This window comes from Coccinella septempunctata, chromosome 1 (assembly GCF_907165205.1).
Source record: "Coccinella septempunctata chromosome 1, icCocSept1.1, whole genome shotgun sequence".
Taxonomy (NCBI): domain Eukaryota; kingdom Metazoa; phylum Arthropoda; class Insecta; order Coleoptera; family Coccinellidae; genus Coccinella; species Coccinella septempunctata.
Genome location: NC_058189.1, coordinates 42,986,262 through 43,000,575, shown reverse-complemented (window position 1 = coordinate 43,000,575; position 14,314 = coordinate 42,986,262). Strand labels below are relative to the sequence as shown.

Below are 14,314 nucleotides of genomic sequence, written 5' to 3'. Positions count from 1 at the left end.
AGTTTCATCAAATCTACAGAATAAATGAATAATAAATTCGCTTCATTCAGACAGCTTGCTTGACGACAATACCATCGTTGTTTCAAATTCAAATGTCAATATTTCAAGAAACAATGAATCAAATGAAGAAAAAAAGATGAAAAGACCTTCTAAATGAGGTGAAATTTACCCCATCTACCTTATTGAAAATTTAGGGGTTGTTGTTCTAACACTAAGGGTTGAAGCGATATAGTTGTCAATTTGACCTTAAAAGTTGTCCCCCTCGAAACAAAAATCGACGTGTCCGAGCAATTTTTCGAAATAAATTTATTCCGCCCGTTATCTCGTCTGTTTCGTTTTAAAAAGCCCACCCTGTGTATTTCTGACTTGAATGAGGTAGACGAAGTCTGTTTGACAGTAGGTACTTAATAAATAAATTAATATAGTCTCATTCATCAATAACAGACATCGAATTTATTTTTCTTCTACTGTTTTCGAAAGTTACAAGCCGTTCGAAGTTGCTGTTTTCCCTTATTTCTAGTGTTTCCTTGATAAGTTTTTGAAAGTTTTTTTTCAAGTGTAGGGTTCATTCAGGTAACTCTTTCCTCTTTTCTCTTAGAAGTGACTCAAATCTTGAGTTTTTTGAAATTTGATTTGTCCAAATTGATTATCTCCTCATAACCACCCTGTACATTTTCGTTCCAAAAAGTTAAGGGTGCGTGAATATAACATAATGGCGAAATTGAAAATGTTAAACATTTTCTAGAAAAGAAAGCCCACAGCAGAAACCTAGCGTTTTCAGAATTTTGTTCATAAGAATCCCAATAACTCATAAACCGTTGACTTTTTACCCAAGGTATGGATAACTGCTAAAATTGCATCTATCTAACAATGCGAAGATATACTGGGTGTGTCATTAGGAATAAAAAAGTAGTAGGCTGTTTATGGTATAACCACTATAACCGGATAGTTATCTCGGAAAACGAAGCTTTTGCGTTTATTAGTTATACTGCAAACTGCAATTATATTTTCATGCAGAATCACCCCCTAAAGTTTGTCGCAATTATTCCCTAACAGACTGTATTCGGAGGTTGTGAAAGTAGTGAACCCTTTCGAAAAACGTTCAATATATTTTTGCTCAAAATGGTCTTATCGAGTGTGTTTTCAGTTCGAGTCGTTGGTTAGTAATAGCTCAGCTTTTTTCATTCATTTCTCTCTGTTGCGTTGAATGGAATAAATCTCATCGATAAGTAATATTTTCGCATTCATATACAGAAAAATACTGATTTCATTGAAGAATTTGTAGTGAATAGTGTAAAGGATACAAAGGAGGCGGTACATGTGATGGCGATAAAAAAATTTACTGTTGAGCTCTACTTGAATTTCGATACAATGAGAAAAGTTATTATTAGGTTTTGCGACTTCGCTTATATGTGTTGAGAGAGTTAACATAAGCTGACAGTACTTCACAATGAATATCGAAAATGTAAGTAATTGAATTGATATCTGATGATCATTTTGTAGTAATGAACGATGATTGCAAGAACTTCCTAAGCGTCAAAATAGTAAAATACCGAAATATCATTAAACATACTGGAAAGTATCAAATTAAGATATATTCCGAAAATCCGACGAATGCGCGACGAAGGAAATGATTCCAGTTCAACCGTTTTTGAAATATGATGAGTGCGAGACGTTCAAACAGGGATTGCTTTTGACTTGTATTGTACTGAGGTTGAAAGAAACACTTTTCTTTTTCTCATTACCATTTTTTCCATTTCGGCTCGGTTGAAAGAATATAGGCTTCCGAAAATCCATAAAAAATTTAATTTAAAAATCGTTTTTATCATATCATACCATGAAAATACCAGAAATTCAAAGAACCCAAATCTTGAAAGTAAGTTCAACGCTCACTGATAAATATTTGGCCATTTTTAAAAATAAAAGTATTCTTCATATTTTCTTGTATAGTGGGCCTTATTCGGTTAATTTGATATTCAAAAATTAAACATATTTGTGGAATGTGAAAAATTGGGTAGTTCGGCTGAATGAAACTCTGAAATATCGGCAGATGTGTTGTGTGATAACTTTGGATCGCTATTCTGAAGGGATTTTTTTCCGGGTGTGGCTCATTATGGAAACTTAGAATTGCTATATCTTTTTATCAAGGCCAAAACGGAAAAAATGGTAGGAAAAAAAAATGTTTCATTCGACCTCAAGAATCTACTTTTGAAATATATGTAAAAGTCAAAGACAAACCCTGTACATGCTAAAGCGAATTCACTTCTATATAGTACATTCGATCTGACACGCCAGAGTATATCCACCTTAGAACATGAATATATGGAATGGACATTGACGTGCTATGAATGTATTTGTTGTGGTACAAACATTTGATGCTTCTCTGTCTAGCGCGACACTAAGGCAGTGGCGTAAAATAAATAAATTTATATAGCTCCTACCTTTTTGTACGAAAAATTGACGTGACAATGATGTCAGATTCAACTATCTCAATTTTGGTTGGCGACACTAAGCAACTATCTCACTCCAATCTTTGGACAACAGCAAATGTTTATTTTTCATTCCTTGTATCTGTGTTCCAAGATATCCACTTACCTATTTTATTTTTATTTTGACTCCCTGTAGACGCTCATCACACTATTAAAGGGGAACTTCATAAAACTTTTCTCAATAGAATCTTTCAATCTTCATGTCCAAGTATCGTCCAACAAAAAAATTATCCAGAATATTTTCGAATTATCACCAAAACTTTTTTCGACACTCACCAGATATTCCACGTAAAATGACTTCTAGTTCTCTCAGTAGTGTCCCACAAATACATATTTGTGCGGCCAATCATCAAAGTTTATCATCTAATAATTCGGACAAAATGCTACAATAATAATTGAGCATAGGATTAGGTTTTACAAAATGGATTTCAAAATAGGCTTCGAAGGATATTTAGAAATTTAATCAAATTATTATTATTTACTTATTTTTTGAACGTCTTTGATGTGTTCGGACAGAAAGAAATATTAGGAAATATTATGACGTTGACCACCCACGTTTTTTTCTCCATTTTCGATAATATACCTATTCCATGGTCTGCGCTCCTAGCTTGAATGCTTCCAAGAAACAGCTGAATCCACCTCTGGATTCTGTTTGGGATATTATATAGCTTCATTGCGTAAATCGTAGGAATTTTTTCGTCGACCTGAACAAAAAGTGGCATTCAACGTAATAATTTCGGAACGAAAATTCGCAGGTACTTTTCGTACTTACATTTTTCGTGCGCATACACTTTTCGCCCGCATACACTTTTCGCCCGCATACACTTTTCTCCCGCATACACTTTTCGTCCGCATGCACTTTTCGTCCGCAAACTCTTTTCGTCTGGCAGTTCGTCAACAATAATAAATAGAGGGGCGCTTGAATCAATTTTGTGAATACAGAATTTGATAGAAACATAAGGGCCCGTGACAATAGCTACGTGGTTTGAATGTTCAAGAATGTATAGTGATGGTGATATGAATATCAGTAAACTTACTCCAGAGCTGAGGTTATTTGCAAATACGGCGACCTAGATGAGGCCATCAAACGAATAACTTTCATAAATGTAGTGAGCTCGACAAAAAATGTAATATGCAGCTCGGCGAAAAACTGTCTATATTGTCTCACCTGCTTACTAGGCTCGGTTATCAATTTAAACGCTCGTCCTTGGTATATAAATAACTATTATGTACGTATATTCTTGTGATGAATTTATAGACCTTGAACTCCTCTCTTCTCTGAAAAAAAATTCCGTGTCATTTCGTAGTGTCAATAACTATAATACTAACAAAGAGACTAGCTGACACAGGTCGCCGAAGTCAGTTAGTTTCACCCACGGGTTTTTACCGAAAAGCAGCCGGATGAAAAATTATTCATCGGGCTTTATCCGTACGGTGGGCAAATCGTGCTCTCGAATCTTGCGGCGAAAAGCGCCGCCGAAAGTGCAATCCGGTTGTTTTTCGGTGCGAAACTGAAGTAAAACACGTGTGATAGACCCTATTATATCAATATAACTCGGAGCATTTTATCCGATGGTGTGACCTGAGTCTAACGTCCAGTTTCATAATCAAATTTAAAGTCACTTTAAGCTTAAAGCTTCCTTTACTGTCATTTTTGGTAGGGTTAAAGGAAGCTTTAAAATTAAAGCGACTTTAGGTTTCATTATGAAACTGGACGTTAGGTACCATCGGGTTCTCATATGAAAACAACCCGATAAGAAAATATTCATTCCGGTTTTATGGTGGGTTCATGCGGAGTTCCTATGAACTAAGACCTAAGAAAGATCGGCAGATGGCGATCACGTGAGCACTAGCTGCCAATTAGATTGTCGCCTTCTTAGGAACTCTGCGTGAACCTAGTATTATCCGTACGGTTCGCACAACTCTCTCACTCCTAAAATTCATTTTCTCACTCGTCCACCATAGCTAGAAAGGGATAAAAACAGAAACCCTTTTTTATTTTCTACAACTCTTCGAATGTCATCATTTAAATTTATGCATTGAAATGTCATGATCTTTTCTCTCATTACTTAGAATCGACCTTTTGAAGTTTGACAACCCTCTTGGCATTAACGATTTACTTCTTTGTGTGTACCTACTTGATTTTTTCTGAAATAATACCAAAAATTTTTCAAATGAGGAGTATGTCAATGTACATAATGTTCTTGAAAAGACCAAAGGATTCAATTTATTCTTTTACAAACACAGTTAATGAGCAAATTTCCAGAAAATATCGTCATTTCAATGCATATTCTTTGATGAGCCTGAATGAAAAGATATGGTAGAAAATATAACAGGGTTGCCGATTACACCGCTCTGTAGCTATGGGAGATTAATGAAAAATTGAATTGTAAATTCATCTCTATTCGAAAAATACCACTCCAAAATTTTATTTGCTTATCTTTGTCCCTCTGAAAAAATTGAATCGATTCATAATCAAGACGTAAATCTCTGAAGCTACGAAACTCCTCAACGAAGCATTTCAGCGCTTGACTAGAAACTTTTCATTTTATTTTGAGGTACTGAACACATATCCGTATGTATTCCCATCAATCACCCTGTATAATTTAAAAGTCTATCATGCACCTCTGAAGGGGGGTGAACGATATTTCAATTTTTTTGGAAAGCAACTGTTTGTGACAAAAACGGATAGATTCTTTTTTGCTGAGGATGATTATTGATGGATTTTGTCCAACAACCATTTCTTCATTATAGGTATGAAATGGTTGAAAACTTTCAATTCGAATTCTTATTTTATTTATGTATTTTGAGGTCAATGACATACACTTTAGGGGGTGATTGATGTTTTTGAAGCAATATAGATAGATATCATAGAGAACCATCTGAAATAATACTCACAAAAATAATTGAATATCTACCTAATTGATATGCTGTTACATTTTTCATCAATTACTAACCTGCAGTTCAAAAACTTCTATCCATTATTTAGTTACTGGCGATAGAGAAAACCATTGTGAAACCAATCTGCAGATAGATCATAGAAAAGAAGTTAGATGCTTTTTTCATCTTCAGTAACTGAAAGCATGGATAGATAAGTTAATTGAAAATGGCCTCAAAAGTGTCATTAACCCCAAATTACAGAATGAATATGAAAATTCGAATTCAATAAACTAAGCCATTCCATTCCTACGATAAAAAAGGATATAAAAAACAAATCCATGAGTGATCATCCTCAGCAACAAAAATTCTACCCATCCATTTCTGGCATAACAAGTTGAAGTTACCATTGGAAAAAATCAATTACACTCCTGAATCATATATGATAAGTTGCCTAATTTGAAATAAAAATTGACCTGTTCCAGCATTTTTCCACAAAACAAACAATATTTGGTACGTTACTTTTACTCAGTTCGTATATTTCTTTGGTAGATATCTAGCAATTTAGTCAGTTTGTAATCCGCCATCGCCAAATTACAGTTCGTTTCATTTCAATCAACTAATCGATACCATTGACAGATGTCTTCATGGAATCGAATGTATCATCAAATAAAGAGTGAAACCGCTTGACATCCACACTGACTGAATGAAAATTATAGGAAATCAAATCATATTCGAAATACCTTCACTAACAACTCAATACTCAGCCATTATCCAATCTCGGTGACTTAACGATGAGGCCGATTATCACCTACGATCGATAGTTTCTCTTAATAAGCAACTATCAAATATTAATAATCACTGTGTTTTGTTCACTTCCGTCGAGCCGACGGTTAGCTATGAACGACGTTGTTTCTTCTTACCGTAAAAAAATATTCATAGTCACGAAGTTCTGTAGGGGTTTCACGAAGTTCAAAGATGTCAAATGCCGCTGCCGGATAAAGTGTAGATAAATACTCCTTTAGTTAGACTTATACAGGGTGAGTCTCTAATATGAGCAGTTTGGTATTTGATATCTTAGGATTACCAATTTTTCTACATTTTCATTAGCATCTTTTATTGTCGGAAGGAGGAAAATTCACACAATTAGAAGGACTGCTACACAGAAAATTGATAGCTGTAATAACTGTAGAATATTTCATTCAAATTTACTGAAATATGTTGGAAGGAAAAGTTTTTTCAACTTGCTCTTAGTTCAACAAAAGAAAAAAAATAAGTAGAAAAGTTTGTTTGAGGTTAATATACCCTTCACTCTTCACTTTTATTTCCATAGGGCACCTCGTGCTTTCAAACATCAAAGTAACCTTTGAAATAATTTTTGTTTTTACACTGAAATTAAAAGCATGTTTGTTCGAGTTCTCTAATATATACCTACACTTGGATAGATTCAAGAACTTATAGAATATGTGATCTTCATATCGGTTGATCAGTAAGACATTGAACAGTTTAAATCAAAGTATTCATTCATTATTTATTCCCATAGGTGCACCATTTCCCCATTTCCCATACTAACATATACAACACTTTTTTCCATTCCATTTTTTCCGTTTTGACCCTGATAAAAAGATATAGCCATTTAAAGGTTTCTCAATGAGCTGTGTCACCCCTGCAAAAACAAAATTACTTTCAGAATAACTGGCTAATCTGTGACACTACACATATGTGGATGTTTGAAAAAGAGTTGCATTCGGTCAAAGTACCTACCCAATGTTTCGAATTTCACAGATATTTTTAACTAGCTGACCCGGCAAACCTAGTTTTGCCATTTAAATTATTTCTAGGGTAGATAATAATAACTAACTCATCGTGATTGCTCGATTGGTCGTAAGAAAAACGAATGCCTTTTTTTCTGTTCTGTACAATTTTTTTTTGGGAATATTTTGTTATATAAACCTTGCCCTAACAATAATAAACACAACAAAAAAAGAATTGTCCAATTTGGTGCGATCGTTTGAACAATAAAGGATTTTGAAGTAAACCATAGATCCTCTTTTATTAATATAGATTTTGGAACATCAAGTTACTCGAAAACGGGGCATTATACAAAAAAAATATTAAAAATACTTTTACATAACGTTCAAATATTCATAAAATAGCATCCAACTTAATTTCAAGACTTAGGTTCTTTAAATTTTCGGTATTTTTATGGTACGTAATGGTCATAATGAGAAAACTGGAAGATGTGGGTGCTATCCTGTGTTCGAAAAAAAATCATCAAATAAATGATAAACTGTATTCCGAAATTCATTTCATTGGATAAAACCGTTTGTGAGGTAGAACTAAAAATAACATTTTTGCATGATTTTTCATAGACATGTATATTAAATTGAGCCGATTCGGAAAAAATGGTGAATAAAAACATGTTTTTAAGAATCCACTGTTAAAATATTTGTGCGAGTCAAAGACTCACCCTGTATATTCGTTGCGATAATGCGATAATTTTTTGGGCTAGGGAACGTAAAATGAAGAAACCACTTTATGTGATGGCCAACATTTCGCTAAATTTATTTTTGCATCCTAAGAGCTTTAGCTCGAGTGTAAATCAGAGGTGGAAGAACCAACAGTCACAATTTTACAACTGAAATGTAAAATACAACTTCAAAATAAATAAGAATTACTGAAGAATCCTCAAAACTTGAAACGATATTATAACTTTTATAATGTGTCAACTGTTAGATTTTTTAGTAATTCTTTTTATTTGTAAGTTGTAGTTTACATTTCAGTTGGGAAATCATGATTTTTCGTATACTTCTGATGTATAGGATATGTGAAATAAAAATTATTCAGAAGTTTCAGGAGAAGAAAGAGATTTGTTTAAAGGAATAAGGTACCCATTCTAACTGGGGAGGTAGCTCAGTACCAAATGAAATCATTATCAGACTTTTTATCGTATGAAATGATTTTTTATGTTTGATGGCCATATCATTCATCTGCTCACGTTTGATATAAATATGGTTTTTTTCTTTATGGGTCTTCTCTTGTAACATATGAAACACAAGGAATAAAATATAAGAAGGAGATTGCATTCCTCCCTAAATATCCCTCAATCAACATATCATTGCATATGTTCAGAATTAACTATAAACCCATTTATTTACTAATTTCCAGCACCAAGTAGAGAAGGCTCAAGATTTCGTAGAAGAATGCAAAACTCTTGGCGATGTCAAGGGTAACGAACTTCGAGAACTGGCCAATAGCCTCAATATCCAGATGAAGGTGTTCAGAGAACGTTTAGAAGAAACAAGAGTCCAATTGGAGAATAGTTCGCGATGTTTTCTTCTATTAGAATCTTGCCACGATATCCTGGAGGACGATAGTAAGGAACAGGAGGAGTTCATCAAATTGGCGCTTCGTTCTGGTAACAACAAATTACAGGAAATATGCAAGGTAACACAAAAGTATTATTGTTAGGAATATGTGAATACCTTATAAGCAAAAACTATCGCAAAATTATATGAACTATAATTATTATAGGGGAGGTACGTACAAAATGACATGGTGTTTTGTTTTTTCATCATAATTATTTATTTAACGCAATTTTAATCAATCTCCTTGGTTTTTATTCATTTTAGGTTCATTGACTATAAGTATCGAAGTCTTTTGATTAAGTAGGAACTATATTAAAATATATATTAAGAAAAAATGCAGCCGATCACAAAAACCATTTTGTCCATATACTACGGACAAAATGACATACTAAAATATTAAGAACACAATTCACAAGTATATCGTTTGGTAGACTTTGGGAGATTAGCGCATAAGCATGAGCCCAACAGAGAACAAATCCTACATCGTAACCAACCCTCACTGGGTTAAGAACGTGAAATGAAATCTTGGCTTCTTCAGCTATCATCTATCTGAGCAGTTTGCCTCGATAGTCTCAATCTCTTTTCTGATGATGGGATGTTGGTAGCAGGAATATTTCTTTCATCATCATCAGAAATTTCTTTAAGTTGTCTCTTTTTTTCTGCCCGTGGATCCTTTGGTCCGTTTTGAGTAATAATTTCTTGCATGTTTGGAGCAGAATTTGAAAAAATCACCTTTGTCTGGTTAAGATTATTTCTCTTTTTCCTTAGCCTCGATTGAACTGGCTCTGTGGTGCTGGCGGAATAGTAGCAACTGGATATGTCAGTGATTGGTACCAGGTCTTTTGTCTTGAGCGAGGAATTTACTTTATCGTTATTTGTTGCTGTTGGATGTGAAATAGATTCAGCATCGGTACTCGCATCTTTTTGGACTGAAAAAGTGTTGAGTCATTCAGTTGATGGCTATTTGAAGCCTACTTGCATTCTGAACAGTTGCAGCTTTTTCACACGCTTCATTGAACAAACGCCCAATATAAATGGGTCGCGTTTCAAAAAACTCTATGTGCCCCGTTAACTCCAGCTCAATTTCAGCTGAAAAAGTTATTTTGAATATTCCTAAATCTTTAGAGTTACACTCCAAGGTTTTGTTCATATTGAGAGCATATCTTCGGAGCGTCGGCTGAGAAATACCCTTCCCTTTCTTTGCTTCCATGCTTTAATAGCCTCACTCATAGATTCTTGGCTCCAAGACTGCCGATTAGTTTATCTTTCGTAGTTTCACGGCATATCACAAAATGGCATACTATGTCATTTTGTCCATTGTATATGTATGTCATTTTGTCCAAATGTACACAAAAAACAATAAAAAATCATAATTTCAGGAAACAATCAAAAATTGCAATTAAATGAACTGGAATCACTAGATACTTCCATAGTTCATAGATATTAATAGCAATAATCACAAAAAAGCAACAAATAATTCGCCAGAGTGAAAAAAGAAAATCACTGTGAAATAAATTTTTGTAGGCACGAAACACGTTCGAACTGATTACTGCGGCGTGACTGTGGTAATGGCGCTCAACATTTCCCAGTATTGTAAATATATCCGAAGATAAGCCTCGATAAAGGGTGAACAATTCTCCGATATTCAAAATGTTTTTTTACCTTTGAAACAGCACATTCACAAATTTTTCTTATTCGTCATAATTGCAAGTAATAACAAACATTTTCATTCGAATTATTTTGCTCGTAGGATACAGAAAAGAATAGGAATCTGACATCAATACCACCTGATAAACCCATAGAGGATTGTAACCAAAATGGGGATTTCATGCGAAGAGGACCTAACGCCACAAGTACTCCTTCCAGAACGCCAAAATCTCAAATCCGCAGAAGATCCATAAGTTCCCACGCCTACATATACCACTGTAGTCATCATGCGGCTGGAGAACTTTGCAACTGCGATGAATCCGACACAGAAAGTTCTTCCTTATCTTACAGGCTGAAGAAAAGGTACCTGCTCACACTACAAGGCAACTGCGGATGCAAGGGGAAAGATACCTTGGAGAGGAAGAACAGTGCTACTCTGGATGGCATCAAAGAGGAGAGGGAGAGCATGGAAAATCTCTTGGAAAAAATCGACACTAGTCACAACGAGTGTAAAAGGTGTGATAGTGGCGTTTCGACTGGAGATAACTCGATAGGGGAGGAGAGTGTAGTTTACAATAAGAAAAAATTACAAAGAACATGTTCGTGTCAGTACTGTAGGGGCAGTTGTATTATGTGCAGTGGTAACAGCAACAGTTCCAGCGCTGATTCGAATCAGGATAACACTGAAAGTCAACAGGATAGCATGATGGAAGACAGTGGATTTGTAAAAAGGTCAGTATGACATAAATACCTTCAAAAAATGCGGTCTGGACACTTCAGGCGTTATCGGTTATTTTCGTAATTCTCATTTACATGTGTAATGAATATAGTCACAGTCAAAATTGTGTGGAATCTCCAAAGTATCCGCACACGAAAGTGCCTTCTCGTCACAAAAGTACCTTTTCGTTATAAAATGTACTTGGACATCGAAATAAAGTTATCTCAAAAATTTATGAAAAAGAACATAAATCCCCTATACAATATTAGGGATGCTGCGGTTTGAAACTTTTGAGAATTTTTAGAATTGTAAATTAGGTACGAGAATTTCAATAAAATGTTTTTTACCTCTTGCCTTAGTACTGACGATAGCACTCAACAGTTTATTGAAGCCTGGGAGACCTTCAAGTAGATGAGAGGCGCAACAACAATAACTGATGTATTTATTTATAGGTATAGGGTGTGTAGGATGGTCACTAGTTTATTTAACATAATCACTAAAAAAAAATCAAAATTAAACGATCATAATGACAATATTTAAAAAAAATAAATAAAATTGATTTTCTACTCACAAATCTGTGACTTTCACGTGAACGTGAGGAATCAAACAGCAGTCCAAAAAACACTGATTCCAAGGCAGGTGAAAAAAGTATAGGTACTCAGACATTTTTTGTTGCCTTCAGTAGAAGATGCCACAGATAGACTCTTATCTCGTTCGTCTGCCCACATGAATGTCGAATGTATTCTGAAGGCCGAAAAAGGTAATTCCTTTCAAGGACGTCAAGGATATTTTTATATAGACATCATAGCACCCTGTATCGAATTCCACTCTACAAAACGAAGTTTCAGGGCTTAAATTGCATCCAGTCGATTTTCAAGAGATTTGTCGAAAATCTCTGAGAACACGGCAAGTCTACAGCTTCGAATCTCTCCTAACTTCATTTCCGCATTCTTCTTGAATATTTGCGATATCGAGTGCAATATACATACCACAAGGACCCCCCGGTAACTAACCCACAGAGAAAATTTCCAACTCGAAATGTGATGGACAGACTATCTGAGCTGCAGTGAAAAAACTGAAATAGAGTGAATTTTTTTTTTGTATTCGTATAATTCACTAGGCTGAAGGACTTCGGTCGATGGCCATTAAAGAACAGTTATTATTATTATTATTATTATACATACCATCTATTTTTTTCAGGTTACTTTTTAGTAACACAATAATCAGGTGATGTGGTATTAATTGGTCTTCTCCTCTACAGTATTTTCTTCCTCGAATTATCTACAATATCCTGAGCCTTCCTTTCTTCATCAACTATCTCTTATTCCTTCCAAACTTACATTGTTGAAGAGATACTTTTCTCAGCATAATTAAAAATTTTCTCAAAACATTCCCGATATCCTTTTCACAGTTCCTTTGATGCATCCCTAACAAGTATTCGATGCTTATAAATCCCAATGCATCTTCAATGCAAGAACGAATTTCCCAGGGCATGCTGCCTACGTGATTTCTTTCACCTCATTCTTCAAGATCCACTCGAATTTTTCACCATATTTCACAAATAGTCAATGGTTTTTAGGCGGAGGAAACAAGTCTGTATTTACTTTACATCACAATTCTGAGGCTTTGTTTGATTCCCAAATTTCATCTAGCCAAATAAAGTTTGAATTTTTTGAGGGGTGACCTCCCTAACGTACAGATTAAAGATTGCTGGGTGTGTTGATCCAACCAACCAAACCTGGCACTGCGACCAAAGCGGTCTATTGTAGCACACAAACAAGCTCAGAGAGCTAAGCTCCTCTCTCTAGTCCCATCATACTCTGGAAGGAGATGATGTCAAAGGGGGAGTGATTCTTGAGTTTCCGTAGATTCAGCTTGGGAGAGCCAAATACTCTAAGTCTGACCCTGTCTGCCGCCGGACAGTCCTAGAGAAAATGCTCAAGCGTTTCGTCCTCCTTTAGGCAGAGCCTACAGAGTGATTCATTGACGATGCTAGTGCTCTGAGCCTGCAATGTTCGTGAAGACTGCCATTATAGATCTCAGATTGGTTCTAGAGAAAATCCTAGCCATCGACTGGTGTATGGACTGGGAGGCACTGAGATGGCCCTGTGCGAGTGACGCAATCCAGAACGGTTGCGCCAATTTTCCAGGGCCCTCTGTCTTATGCAGCCTATTTCCTGATGAAGTAGTAAGAAATTCCCATACTTGGTTTCGGGCCAATAAGCGTTGAGAGTGCGCCTTTTCTGGCTAGAGCATGCGATAATTCGTTTCCTCTGAAGCCTGAGTGTCCAGGCACCCAAATAAGTTGCAGTCTGTTCTAAGTTCCCAATTTGGACAGCTGCATTCGAGTTCCTGTGCTAAATTGCATTTGTCAGCTGCGAGAGATTTGACGGCACCTTGGTTATCCGTTAAGATAACCTAAGTTATTTTATAATATAATATTTGGTTGAGAGTACAGATAGAGAAAATGAATTCATCTTATTCTTTGCAGTGACGATATTGAGGAAGACTCTTATCTTGAAGATAAAAGGACGGTTTCTCCAATAACGGCGAATAAACATCTGTATTGCCATGCTTCCAACCTAGACCTGCCTTCAGATTCTACATACAGTAGCATGGATCCTAAAACACAGAAGTGAGTCTAAAATACATTTTCATACTTACCAGACTGCCGTAACTTACTCAAATAACCCATTTTACAGAACCCTGAAATATATAATTAAAGAGATGATAGAGACTGAAAGGGACTATGTCAAATCGTTGGATTACGTTATTGTCAATTATATACCAGAGATTTCAAGAGAAGATATACCTCAGGCCCTCAGAGGTCAAAGGAACATCGTTTTTGGAAACATAGAAAAGATATTCGAATTTCACAGTCAGCATTTTTTGACCGAGCTAGAAGAATGCGAGAATAATCCGCTGCAAGTTGGTCAGATATTCCTTAAGCATGACAAAAAATTCTATCTTTACGCCCTCTACAACAAGAACAAACCCAAGTCCGACACCATTATGTCCGAGTACGGCTCCATTTTCTTCAAGGTAAATCCATATTTTATCATTATATTCGAAAGTCTCTCTATTATTTGAACTAAAATTATATGATTTTCACTTACATAAGTTGTTTTACCACGGCACGTGTTTCGCTATTACACCAGCATATCTAGGTGGGCGTAGGTCAACTCGTGTGTGTCTTGTCTTATTAGTGAAAATCA

The 14,314-nt window shown here is 35.4% G+C and overlaps 1 protein-coding gene across 3 annotated transcripts in view; it reads left to right on the top strand.

The window, feature by feature from the left end:
* LOC123310568 overlaps positions 1-14,314 on the top strand; it is a 449,880-nt gene that overhangs the window by 426,565 nt on the left and 9,001 nt on the right. For all 3 annotated transcript variants that reach the window (XM_044894465.1, XM_044895218.1, XM_044895834.1), the window contains 4 exons: positions 8,535-8,813; positions 10,485-11,113; positions 13,591-13,734; positions 13,802-14,141. In XM_044894465.1, the coding sequence (XP_044750400.1) occupies positions 8,535-8,813; positions 10,485-11,113; positions 13,591-13,734; positions 13,802-14,141 (1,392 nt within the window). The remainder of the gene's footprint in view (positions 1-8,534; positions 8,814-10,484; positions 11,114-13,590; positions 13,735-13,801; positions 14,142-14,314) is intronic.